The 12897-nt window shown below is 46.2% G+C and overlaps 1 protein-coding gene across 5 annotated transcripts in view; it reads left to right on the top strand.

Annotated features, from left to right (window-relative positions):
- LOC147007705 (uncharacterized) overlaps positions 1–12897 on the top strand; it is a 79736-nt gene that overhangs the window by 42031 nt on the left and 24808 nt on the right. For 3 of the 5 annotated variants that reach the window (XM_085866566.1, XM_085866569.1, XM_085866564.1), the window contains exons 1-2: positions 5770–5952; positions 6198–6335. In XM_085866566.1, coding sequence (XP_085722692.1) covers positions 5817–5952; positions 6198–6335 — 274 coding nt within the window. In that variant the 5' untranslated portion in view covers positions 5770–5816. Of the gene's footprint in view, positions 1–5769; positions 5953–6197; positions 6336–12897 lie in introns of those variants that run through there. The other 2 variants (XM_085866567.1, XM_085866568.1) reach the window with 2 other exon arrangements.

Raw genomic sequence — 12897 nt, 5'->3', positions numbered from 1 at the left:
ACGAGGATCACCTGTCCACAGGTGATGCTCTACCCCCTCACAGATTCCTCGCACATAGGCCTCCTTGTCCACCCTCAGTGCACGTACAGTTTTACGCCTCAGCTCCCTGAACAGCTCAGCTCTGCCATTCAGCCTGGCCCTGCGACTCTGGTCAATGGTATCCAGTGTCCCTTGAGAGACAAAATTCTTCTTTGCCCTGCGGTGAGCTCCAAGGCATCCACGGGCAACATCAAGGACGGTGGTCTTGAAGGCGCTCCACAACTCTTAAAGGACCCCCCAAAACACCCAGACCCCCCAAGTGTCCACTCAGCCTGTTCGCAAACTCCTCAGCTACTCTCTCATCCCTGAGCTTGGCAACATCCAGCCTAGGCTGGGATGGTACCATTCTCCAGGATTTAAGGTGCAGCTTTAGAGTTGCTACAACAAGCCTGTGGTCAGTATTGAGGAACTGAGCACTCCGGTAGACCCTGCAGTTCTGGATCATCCTCCAACGACCGTCAATGAGGACATGGTCAATCTCCTTTGCCACACCGCCAGCGTTGGAATACCAAGTCCAGCGATGAGCTTGTGGGCGCTGAAACCATGAACCAGCCACCCTAAGTCCATGACTTCTTGCAAAGTCAAGGAACTTAGTGCTATTCTGGTTCATAGTTCCTGACCCATGGGGACCAACACACACCTCATAACCATCCCTATCAGTTCCAGCGTCGATGCATTGAAATCCCCCAAGACAAGAAGTGTATCTCGTCTGGGGCACTGATCAACCACAGACTCGAGTGTGGCGTCGAATGCATCCTTCACGGTGAGATCACTCGCCTCAGTCGGAGCATAAACAGAGACCAGGGAAATGACACCTAAGGAGTGACGAATCCTTAATCTCATAATACGCTCGTTGACCGGTGTTACCTCAATTATCATTGGGGTCAGCTTATTGGACACAGCTACAGCAACTCCTTGGGTATGGTAACCATCAGAGCGACCAGACCAATAGTAGGTGTAACCACCCACCATTATCTCGCCGCAATCCGGTCTCCGAACCTCAGAGAGAGCTGCAATCCCGATGTCCAAACGTTTGAGCTCAGATGATAACAGAGACAGGTGATCATCCTCTCTTAGGGATAGGACATTCCAGGCACCCACCCGAAGGGACCGCCTCAGGTTAACCCAAGGAGACCGCCGTCTGGTGGACGACACCTCAGCACCACTCCGACACACTCTCCCGCAATCTGACCCAGGGATGTTACCCCGTGGTTTCCCTCCTATCATCAAAGATTGGGGGTCCCGAAGACTTTGCCCCAATCCCGTCATCCGGTGAGCTGCCCTGCGAAGGGAAGCTGTGCAGGAGGTACTCCCACGGAGTAGGTTTTCAGATTTTTTCGCGTTTTTGCGTTTTGCGGAATGAAGGGTTTTACGGTGGCTGGAGTGCAAATCCTGCCACCAACCTCCGAATAAGAAGTAACCCAACTGCAGGAGGACGCCCGCAGACACAGTTGGGCACTAGATATGGATGGCCGTTGGCTCACAAGGAGCTCCTCCGCTCTTTGACCTACTTCTGTTGGTCCTACTTCTGTAGGACCTACCAGTAACCTACTTCTGTTGAAACTCCCAAAATCCAAGTTCTTTGCTCACCTCCACGCATTTGTTACTCCTTTCTTCAGCCTGTGGAACCAACTTCCTCAGACTTCAATCTGACTCTTCAATCTTCAACATGGCTATTCACCAACACCCCCCGCCCACAACTCCATCCTCATGATCTTTTCCCCCTCTCCATGCCTTCCTTTCCTCCCCAACCCCTCCCCAAAATAAAGCCCTCCACAAATCGACCTCTTCCTCTCCAGATTAATGTGTTTTTCCCCCTTGTTCCTCACCATCCTTTTCTTATGCCATCTCCAGTTTTCCTTTCTCCCTCTTGCTGTGTTTGAGCTTGCATTCAGCTTGTTCACCTCTTTGTCCACCCACCTCCTGATGATCTCATTCTTCCCCATGCCCAGTCTTAATCCAGGTGACCCTCCATTGTACCTCCATCCTATTGTCGTTGTGATGTTATGTTCGGGTCTTTTCTGTGTTCAAGGTCTCCCACGAATGCCTCAAAAAATTATAAATTAATGATTGGAAATGTTATTGATTTGGGTGGGGGGGGGTGGGGTCTTCTCTGTACAACATACAGTATTTCTATATCCAACGGGTGATCTTGTTCCAAGCGTGTGTCGAAGAAATGCTCAATTCCTCCTGCACATATGAGTCAATTAAAACAGGAAAACCAAATTTGAACATCGATATTGAGAATATTCCAGAGTTCCATTGCTTTCTCATTCAGTTTGATTACTTGGAGATTGATTTTGAATATTTACATGCATTTTATCATCCATGAAAAAGGGGTTTGGAACCCGGGACCCCCATGGGGGGAAATGGGGTTTGGAATCCGGGACCCCCGTGGGGGAAAAAGGGGTTTGGTACCCAGGACCCCCATGGGGGAAAAAAGGGTTTGGAACCCGAGACCTCCGAGGGGGAAAAAGGGGTCTTGAACACGGGAACCCGATGGGGGAAAAGGGGGTTTTGAATGCTGGGACCCCTGTGGGGGAAAAAGGGGTTTTGAACGCGGGACCCCCATGGGGAAAAAAGTGGTTTTGAACACGGAACCCTCGTGGGGTGAAAAAGGATTTTGAACCCGGGACCCCCCGTGTGGGGGGAGGGGTTTGGTACCCAGTAACCCCCATGGGGGAGAAAAAGGGGCTTGGTACCCAGTAACCCCCGTAGGGGGGAGGAAAGGGGTTTGGTACCCGGTAACCCCCGTGGGGGGAAAAAAGGGGATTGGTACCCGGTAACCCACGTGGGGGGAAAAAGGGGCTTGGTACCTGGCCACCCGCTTGTGGGGGAAAAAGGTGTTTGGTACCCGGTAACCCCCGTGGGGAGGAAAAAGGGGTTTGGTACCCGGTAACCCCCGTGGGGGGAGGGGTTTGGTACCCGGTAACCCCCATGGGGGAGAAAAAGGGGCTTGGTACCCAGTAACCCCCGTGGGGGGGGGAGGAAAGGGGTTTGGTACCCGGTAACCCCCGTGGGGGGGAAAAAGGGGATTGGTAACCCCCGTGGGGGGGAAAAAGGGGATTGGTAACCCACGTGGGGGGGAAAAAGGGGCTTGGTACCCGGTAACCCCCGTTGGGGGGGAAGGGGTTTGGTACCCGGTAACCCCCGTGGGGGGGGAAGGGGTTTGGTACCCGGCACCCCTATGGGGGAGGGGGGAAAATGGGCTCTGGAACCCGGTACCCCCGTGTTGTGGAAAAAGGTGTTTGGTATCCGGTACCCCTGGCGGGGGTTGGGGGAAAGGGGCTCTGGAACCCGGTACTCCCGTGGGGGGGAAAAAGGGGTTTGGTACCCGGTACCCCCGTGGGGGGACAAAGAGGCTCTGGAACCCGGTACCCCCGTGGGGGGGAGGGGCTCTGGAACCCGGTACCCCCGTAGGGGGGAAGTGCAGTCCAGTTTAGCTCATATTTTGGAGAGTTTCAATTGAAGGGTTGAACTCACTGCTTCATCAGCAATATCTATATTAATTATAGTCTGATAGGAACTGGGGTCGGACCACAACTGCTTAGATTCCTGTGCAACCTTCTTGGCAATTCGTTCTATGGAAACATCAATGGCGTCATCTTCATCTGATGCTACTAAGTTGATCGCAGTAGATGCTCTGCTGAGAAACAAGATTAAACAAGCGACAGCTTCACCAGACAGAACCAGAACTTCAGAGCCAAGTATATCCAACAATTTGGATAACAGGGTTCGTCGAGAGTATAGCTTTCCTCCATGATCCTTGTACATAATGTCGACTTCTACTGAATTCCAGATGCACAACATGTGGTTTTTCATCGATAGGATGGAAGAACTGACAGCTGGCTCAATGTCCTGAGTTTCTCTGCCACTGTGTGCTGCTGCTGCAACAGAACGGGGTGCCATGAAGGACTTTCTGCAGTCATCGTGATATCTCACATCAGCAGCATGAATATCGCAGATTGCGCCCATTAATCGTATCTTGACTTGGCGTCCTTCTTCATCCTGGCAGGAATCGATAACATCAAGAATAGTTTGTTTGAAAGTTGTCTGATCAACACGATGTGCAGTCCTACAAAGGAGAACTCCCCACCAACGATTAGGATTCTCTTTATCAAAGTCCATGATGCACTTTTCTCCGCAAAAAATGCAATGTTCTTTAAAGTCAAATACTGTCGTCTTTTAACGGCGGCTTCTTTTACTTGTTGAAGCATCTTCCAAATTCATTCGTTTCAAGTGTCTTTCTATGTGTGAGCGTGATGTGTACGTTGACACCCAGTCCATATGGCATTTGAGCTCGATAGATTCGTCTGCCTGTAATCTCTGTTCAAGCTCTTCATGTATACCATCTTGTCTTGTTTTGCTTGACCGGATGATACTTCGCACTCTCTCTGGACCAACTGTAACCAGAGGTTTTCCAGCTTTAGTTGCATCGCAGGGACTGAAGAAACAGTCTCCCATGGTGATGGAGCCTCAACCTGGAACAATAGAGGTAATTATAAACATCACTAAACTTTTAATTTCTTTGTTCGTATTTCAATTTTTTTTTTCAGGAAACAGGTTCCACCCTGTGTACTTTTAAAACTCAATAAAATACACAGTTACTTTCAGATAGATCATGTAAAATAACAATAGAAACGCTTGCAAATAATATTGATCATTCGACTGTATCAGAAAACATGACTCTTACTTAAAACTCAGTTCTCCATGTTTCTTTCATTACATTACAAGCCTCAACTTACTTGATCAGAAACAGTTAATGCTGTTGATCTTCTGAGGTCAGCCATTTCTTCACAACTGTACTGGGGATAAACGGCTCTGCGCAAGTTATTTTCAAACAGTTTTGTTGTTGTATAACTGTACTGCAAAAACGCCGATGGGCGCGGAAAACATTGTGCGGACCCCAACACGCTTTTCTGGTCTCGGACACTCGGACGACGATAGGCATCTGCTCTTTTTCTCTTTTCTGGCATTTTGATTGATTTTGCTTTGAAATTTATTCTTTATTTACCTCAGAAAATAAAAAAATTATTTATTTATTTATTTATTTTACTAATAAATCATTTGTCGATTTCCAACCTGTCCGTGTTTGTCCTTTCCTTCCATTGGTTTGGCATTGTCAGAGATCAAGAGATAACGCTCCCCGCTCAGGTAACCACGTGACCTCCAGTTAAACTCAATAATTAGACGGTGGACACTGGAACTCGGGGTTAACTGGGTGGAGTTCGTGGTTTAAAACAACCCACCGAACCACAACGATAATTGTGAGCGATGGCCCCAGGTCCGGCTCCACCGAGGACAACCGGGGATTAATCCCCCTGAGTGACAAGCTGGTGTCTCGGTACCCGTGGCCGCAACAATACATTCCCATATACCCACATTCCGACATATCCACATTCCCACATACCGACATTCCCACGTACCCACATTCCCACGGACCCACATTCCCACATTCCCACATTAACTCCGTTGTTGAGGGAAGATTGCCGACAAATACAAAAACACAAAATAAAGAACATTGTTTCGTTGCGAGGAAATGATCATCAACGAATTCGGAATCGATTTTCCACTTTCACAACACAATCTGAAACACAAACAATCCGTTAAAACGAAACGTTCGATCTTTGTATTTATTTTAAATCATGGACACGTGATGTGGCGGGAACCAATCAGACACCGCGATCTCGCGGTTCGCTTTTTCCCCAAACAGCTCGCGCTCTTCACTCGGTTACCACAGCGTACCGTCCTTCACCTGACTCGACGTGCGGTCCACCATGACCCGAGATCTGAGAACGAACACCCCGGGATTCACGAGCGGCTCTGATGGAGGATACGTGGTCGGTCCGGGAGGTTCTCCGGAAGACCGCGGGTCCATGGACGGTTCACCCGAGGACAAGGAGCCCGGACCAGGTACGTGACGTTCACTCCGTACCGAGAACTTGTGTTTCCCGTGCTGATCCGTGCTGAGTACTAACACAGGAACTCATTGATTTAGTGAATGTCACGATGTCTGGAGCGGAGCCGGAATTGAATTGTGAATGGAAATCCCATCCATGACATGTTACCCCCCCTCTTGTACATGTATGACATCATTTTATACCTCATCACTTCATTCATTATTCGATTCCTCTTTAATCTCATTTACAACAAATCAGATGAAGATTTACTTGTGATGATGGGCCTCTGCACCGTCACACAAGGGCCTGTTCTTGAGGACTGCAGTGGCATCTTTAACGTCTTCGAGGAATCACTGGATGAGAAGACAAGAGACTTACTTTTGCTTTCAGAAGAAGGTATGCTCACTGATGCAACACCATCCCTGTGCATCACCAGGTTGGGAGTTTATAGCTCGTCCTGTACCAACCTTATTTAAGGCCAAATTATGTTCAATACAATATTTAAAGATGTGAAGGGTGAACTTAGTTACCACTAAACCAGTAGTTGAGAGTTTACCAGGAAACTAATTAATTCTGCTCGATGGATGGAAGTCACAAGCTCAAGGTCAAAGTTTGACCCCAAAAGAATTTTTCACGGAATATTGACCTGAAGCTGTGACCTCGACCTTTGACCTGCTGTAAGAACTGTTATGAAACTATTGTCACGGGATAGGTGTGTTTGTACCGACTCTGTATCTGTTTTGGTAAAATATAAAGGAATACCTGGTGTTGGTTGTATGGTTTGGGAGGTGGGATTGGTTTACTTGGGTCCTGAGTTCAAATCCCACTTGGTTGTTGAATTAATACCAGGTGGGGTTGACTCAACTTGTCATCCTTCTGAGGTTGGCAAAGTGATAGCAGTTTGCTGGGATGATTGAGCCGTTTGAGTATCCTGTGTCAGAGTGGTCACCTGTCCAGGATTGTGTCCAATAACCCAGGTAACTGCTGTCGCAGCACTGATGCTCTCTCTGTACAGAGAGTGGTCTTCATGGATGGATCATAAAGGACACGTTTAACAACATTACCCATCAATGAGGATCAGGGACGTGAACTCTCATGAGCACTTAACTAATTAAATAATTTACAGTTAATCATAACCTCTTCTGATTGAGGAAAGTGTGAAAATGTAATGGATAAAGCTTAATTCGTGTTTGTTTACTTGTTTACCAGCAAATACTACCTGTCGCTTCGTTGATGGGAATATTCAAGGGAAGAGGGAGAGGAGGGAGGGGACGAGGGAAATGAGGGATGCGAGGGAGGAGAAGGATAGAGGAGGAAGAAGGGTAGGAGAGAGAGGGATAGAGTGAGGAGAGAGAGGGATGGGAGAGGAGAAAGACCGATAGGGGTTAGGGAGAGGGATAGGGATGAGAGAGAGGGATAGGGGTGAGAGAGGGAGAAGGGAGAGAGCGGGGGGGAAAGTGTGGAGGGGGAGAAGAGGGGGATCCAGTCAGATGTCACATCGAGTTTAACACCCATCTGGGAGACAACACACACATTTATGAATCACCCTGTCTGTGAAACACCGGGATGATAGTTTATAGTTCGGTCGGGATTCAAACCCAGGCGAGACAGCTGAGAGCGATCATGCGTACCTCTTGGCTATCCTGCCGTGATCTGGGAATTGTACAGTCATTTACACTTCACAGCAGTTCCTACTTATTACATGGGCCTACGGACACACACACACACACACACACACACACACACACACACACACACACACACACACACACACACACACACACACACACACACACACACACATGATCGGACCAGCTGGTGTTTATTGAGACCTATCTCAGACCTGCCCGCCTCGTGCGGTCTTCGAGGACCAAGTCCCCGGGGCCTACTGGACCCCCAGCACGATCCGATTGGTCCAAGCGAGCGAAGTCGGCAGGGCGAAGGATGGCGGGAGCAGACCCTCCGTGCGCACTTTCCAGAACTCGTGCGCGACCAGAACAACAGGAGGACCAGCGGAGAACGACCGGAGAACCAGCCACGAAGGACGACAGGAGGAGCACGCCCGGAAAACCAACAAGAAGCTTGAAGCTCTAGCTCAAAAGCTCGAAGAAGCTCGAAGAAGCTGGTAGAAGTTGGTAGAAGCTGGTAGAAGCTGGTAGAAGCCCGAAGAAGCTGGTAGAAGCTCTGTTTCCATCCCTCTCTTCCCTTTTTATTTCACTCCCACGTGCCTCGCTTCCCGCGTGACTCATCCACTGTCGGTGGGGGCTGCCACATTCCATCCCCCCCCCCACTAGCGACTTTTATGCCCATATTAGGTAAGGAATTCGGATCGTGGATGCAGGCTGAACACGCCCGCACTCCAGCGAGCACACGGAGAATGCCAAGAGCAGAGGGTTTGGTGCGTGGGGGCTTCACCTTTCACCTACTAAGCACGAGGGGGACGCCGGGATCTGAGTGTTTGGTGGGTGGGGGCTTCACCTTTCACCTACTAAGCACGAGGGGGACGCCGGGATCTGAGTGTTTGGTGGGTGGGGGCTTCACCTTTCACCTACTAAGCACGAGGGGGACGCCGGGAGCTGAGGGCTTTTACTGTTCTGCAGCATGTCCGCAACCAACGGACATTTTGCGGCTGACGTTGAAGATGAGGTTTTCCTAAAATAAATCGCAGAGCATTTATTTACCCATAAAACAAGGGAAAAGGACTTTCTACAAAACACGTACAAACCGAGATAACTAATCTATAGGAACCTGAATGTCTGTGTGCTCATGGCTTCCACATCCGCAACATTATGTTCCTTTCGATCTCCAACAATTCCTTTCCAGAATGCTTCCCCATCTTTTCTTTTTCAGGGGGAGTTGACACATTCTGTTTTTGTTTCCCTAATTCGTGGAAGAATCTCTTCGGGTTACTCTCAAACATGTGGTTTTGTTTTCTCCTGTTTTCTTCCTTACAGCTTGGTGTTTTTTTTGTTTTTTTTTTGTAATCTTTCAAGCTGTCATTTCCAGATTGAGTTTGTTTTCAACACCCAAGCACTCGAGGTCTTTGTCTCCAATTTTGTTTGTTTTCTTGCAAAACGGAGTTTTTGCAAGATATGTGAGTCAGCTTGTATGTTTTTTTATTTTATATTTTTTATTTTTTTGTTTATTTGTTTGTCTGTAATCATGTATAAATCACTCTGCAGAGCACAGTTATCATTGGAAATTTTTGTAACTTCGCATATCAGAGGCCTATAGAGGTCCCTTTCAGTGCATAAAATTTTGAAGGTCAAGGTCAAAGGTCAAGGTCACTTTGTCGCAAATCAGGGGAGTCGACGAAACCCTTATTTTTTGAGTAATTTTGATCGGATCGTCTTCAAACTTCATGGGAATATAGTTCATGGTCTGGCGCTCAGCTGATTAATTTTTGGTGGCGATTGGCCTTGACCTTCATATGTTTTTTTTGTTTTTTTGTCTGTAATCATGTATAAATCACTCTGCAGAGCACAGTTATCATTGGAAATTTTTGTAACTTCGCATATCAGAGGCCGATAGAGGTCCCTTTCAGTGCATAAAATTTTGAAGGTCAAGGTCAAAGGTCAAGGTCACTTTGTTGCAAATCAGGGGAGTCGACGAAACCCTTATTTTTTGAGTAATTTTGATCGGATCGTCTTCAAACTTCATGGGAATATAGTTCATGGTCTGGCGCTCAGCTGATTAATTTTTGGTGGCGATTGGCCTTGACCTTCATGGTTAGTGCCTTATGTCAAACATATTTGACCCCAAGGTCAAATTTTCAAGTTTTCGGAACCATATCGTGTAGTACCTCAAATTGAACACCTCGATGAGTGCTTTCTGGATATGTCAAGCTTGAGACATTATGACGTCATTTGGTGACGTTATGAGGCAAAGGCATATTTTTCATGGTTACTCTGTAGAACGATTCTCATCGGAATCTCTCGTAGGCAGATATTCCTCAAGGAGTCGCTCCTGGTGGATAGCAGCTCTGTTCACCTCAGTGAGACCTTAAAGAAGTCACACGTGGTCACCTTTTGGCAAGATACGGGTCACCCTGCGGGTGACATTGGTTTATTTTTATTTTTTGAATGATCTTTTAGGTCATCTCGGTAAAGCCGGACCAAATGTCTGTCCGTCTGTCCGTACGTCCGTCCGTCCGTCAACAATTTTTCTTTCCGATCTTGATGAAACTTAGTATGTGGGTAGAGGTCGATGAGTGTTGCACAAAGATAAAACTTTTGTCCGGGTTCAAGGTCAGGGTCGAGGTCATGAGGTCACGTAAGTTATAAAAATCGCCATTTTCAAAACCTATCTCGTCTGCCATTCTACAAGATATTCGGCAACTGTTTATTGATTATGATAGTAAAAAATATTATCTTGTATCTTACAGGACAGATTTTTGAATTTCCTTCCCGTTTGATCGTCACGTGATCTGGAAGATGGAAGGAGAAGGAAGGAGAAATGAAATATAAATATAAAACACATTTTTAGCCTTTTATATTTATACATTTTCCGCCGAAGGTGCAAAAGTTTCAAAACCCGAAATGTAAACGTCGACATTTATTTTCAAAATATAATTTCGTGCGCGTCATCGCCATCGCCATAAAAATCTTTTACCAACCTGCGCAGTTCGAGCTGCGCAGTAGAACTGCGCAGTCGTTTTCGATCAAAACTGAACATTGAGAACTTGTGGTATCATAGAAATGAGCGTCACCCCCACACGGGGGTAATTTTTTAGTTTTGGTTTCTCTTTCCTTTCCTGAACTGTTGTATTTGTCCAATGTGTTCGGTGTGTCTGTGTACGTTTGTGTGTGTCTGTGTACGTTTGTGTGTGTCTGTGTATGTTTGTGTGTGTCTGTGTATGTCTGTGTCCACATCTTCAGATTATAAATTTAAAAATTGATTTCACTGTTTCCACTTGTCCGATCGATGCAAAATTTTAAACATAGGAAGAACTCCCGATGGAGAATGTTTTTATTGTTAACATTGTCGTCATATGTCAAATGGTATGGCAGCAATATTGAATGACAGGGAACATTTGGATATCATTTTTAGCTCGCCTGTTCGAAGAACAGAGAGCGAAAGCGATACCCCCGGCGTGAGCGTCAGCGTGAAAATGTTAAAGTATTTGGTGCAAGTTATTTTTCCCTTTCTAATGTTTTTATCTATCACACTATTTTTATATGCCCGATATATATATATATATATATATATATATATATATATATATATATATATATATATATATATATATATATATATATCGGGGCGTATTATGTGATACCGGTCGTCCGTCCATCCGTCCGTCTGTCTGTCTGTCTGTCCGTTCCTGTCCGCACTCTAACTCCCAAAGTTTTCAACTTTCACGTTTCATATTTGATACATAGGTACAGACTGTGGAGACGGTGTGTCGTGACATATATTCGTCATCTAAAGTGGTTGTCATGGCAACCAGGATGCTGTTTTCCATCTGTTCCTGAACACACTCTAACTCCCAAAGTTTTCAACTTTCACGTTTCATATTTGGTAGGCAGGTGCAGTCTGTGGAGACGGTGTGTGGTGACATACGTTCGTCATCTAAAGTGGTTGCCATGGCAACCAGGATGCTGTTTTCCATCCGTTCCTGTCCGCACTCAAACTCCCAAAGTTTTCAACTTTCACGTTTCAAATTTGGTACATAGGTACAGACTGTGGAGACGGTGTGTCGCGACAAACATTCGTCATCTAAAGTGGTTGCCATGGCAACCAGGATGCTGTTTTCCATCCGTTCCTGTCCGCACTCTAACTCCCAAAGTTTTCAACGTTCATGTTTCATATTTGGTACTTAGGTACAGTCTGTGGAGCCGGTGCGTCGTGACATATATTCGTCATCTCAAGTGGTTGCAATGGCAACCAGGATGCTGTTTTCTATCCGTTCCTTTCCACACTCTAACTCCCAAAGTTTTAAACTTTCATGTTTCATATTTGGTACACAGGAACAGTCTGTGGAGACGGTGTGTTGCGACCTACGTTCTTCATCTGAAGTGGTTGCCATGGCAACCAGGATGCTGTTTTCCATCCGTTCCTGTCCGCACTCTAACTCCCAAAGTTTTCAACGTTCATGTTTCATATTTGGTACTTAGGTACAGTCTGTGGAGCCGGTGCGTCGTGACATATATTCGTCATCTCAAGTGGTTGCAATGGCAACCAGGATGCTGTTTTCTATCCGTTCCTTTCCACACTCTAACTCCCAAAGTTTTAAACTTTCATGTTTCATATTTGGTACACAGGAACAGTCTGTGGAGACGGTGTGTTGCGACCTACGTTCTTCATCTGAAGTGGTTGCCATGGCAACCAGGATGCTGTTTTCCATCCGTTCCTGTCCGCACTCTAACTCCCAAAGTTTTCAACTTTCACGTTTCATATTTGGTACATAGGTACAGACTCTGGAGACGGTGTGTCGCGCCATACGATCGTCATCTAAAGTGGTTGCCATGGTAACCAGGATGCTGTTTTCCATCTGTTCCTTTACTCACTCTAACTCCCAAAGTTTTCACCTTTCACGTTTCATTTTTGGTACATAGGTACAGACATGTGTGTCTCGACATATGTTTGTCATCTAAAGTGGTTGCCATGGCAACCAGGATGCTGTTTTCCATGTTGTAGCATTATTCTGTATATCCCTTCTTGTTCGGGCATATATTGTGCTCACTTGCGCTCTTGTTCCTGATTACAATATACAAATAAATATATTGCTTTAAAATTATTTGGATCAGACCACTGCAATGCTTTGTAAAAAATATTAATAATTAGAAATAATTTTTTTTAATTTTTTATTTAATTTTTTATTTCGAAATAATTTTTAAAAACGAGAAATGTATTAACAGACGTGCATTGGGTGGCTTTGACAACGAAAATAATTGAAACTTTGAATATGTTATCAACTCCTCATGGAGAATATCGTGTGATACTGATGACGTCATAA

The sequence above is a fragment of the Eptatretus burgeri genome, unplaced genomic scaffold (assembly GCF_056783735.1).
Source record: "Eptatretus burgeri isolate ZD-2024b unplaced genomic scaffold, Ebu_testis_v1 Ebu_testis_scaffold_44, whole genome shotgun sequence".
NCBI classification, from domain to species: Eukaryota; Metazoa; Chordata; class Myxini; order Myxiniformes; family Myxinidae; genus Eptatretus; species Eptatretus burgeri.
This window is presented reverse-complemented; position numbering and strand designations above follow the sequence as displayed.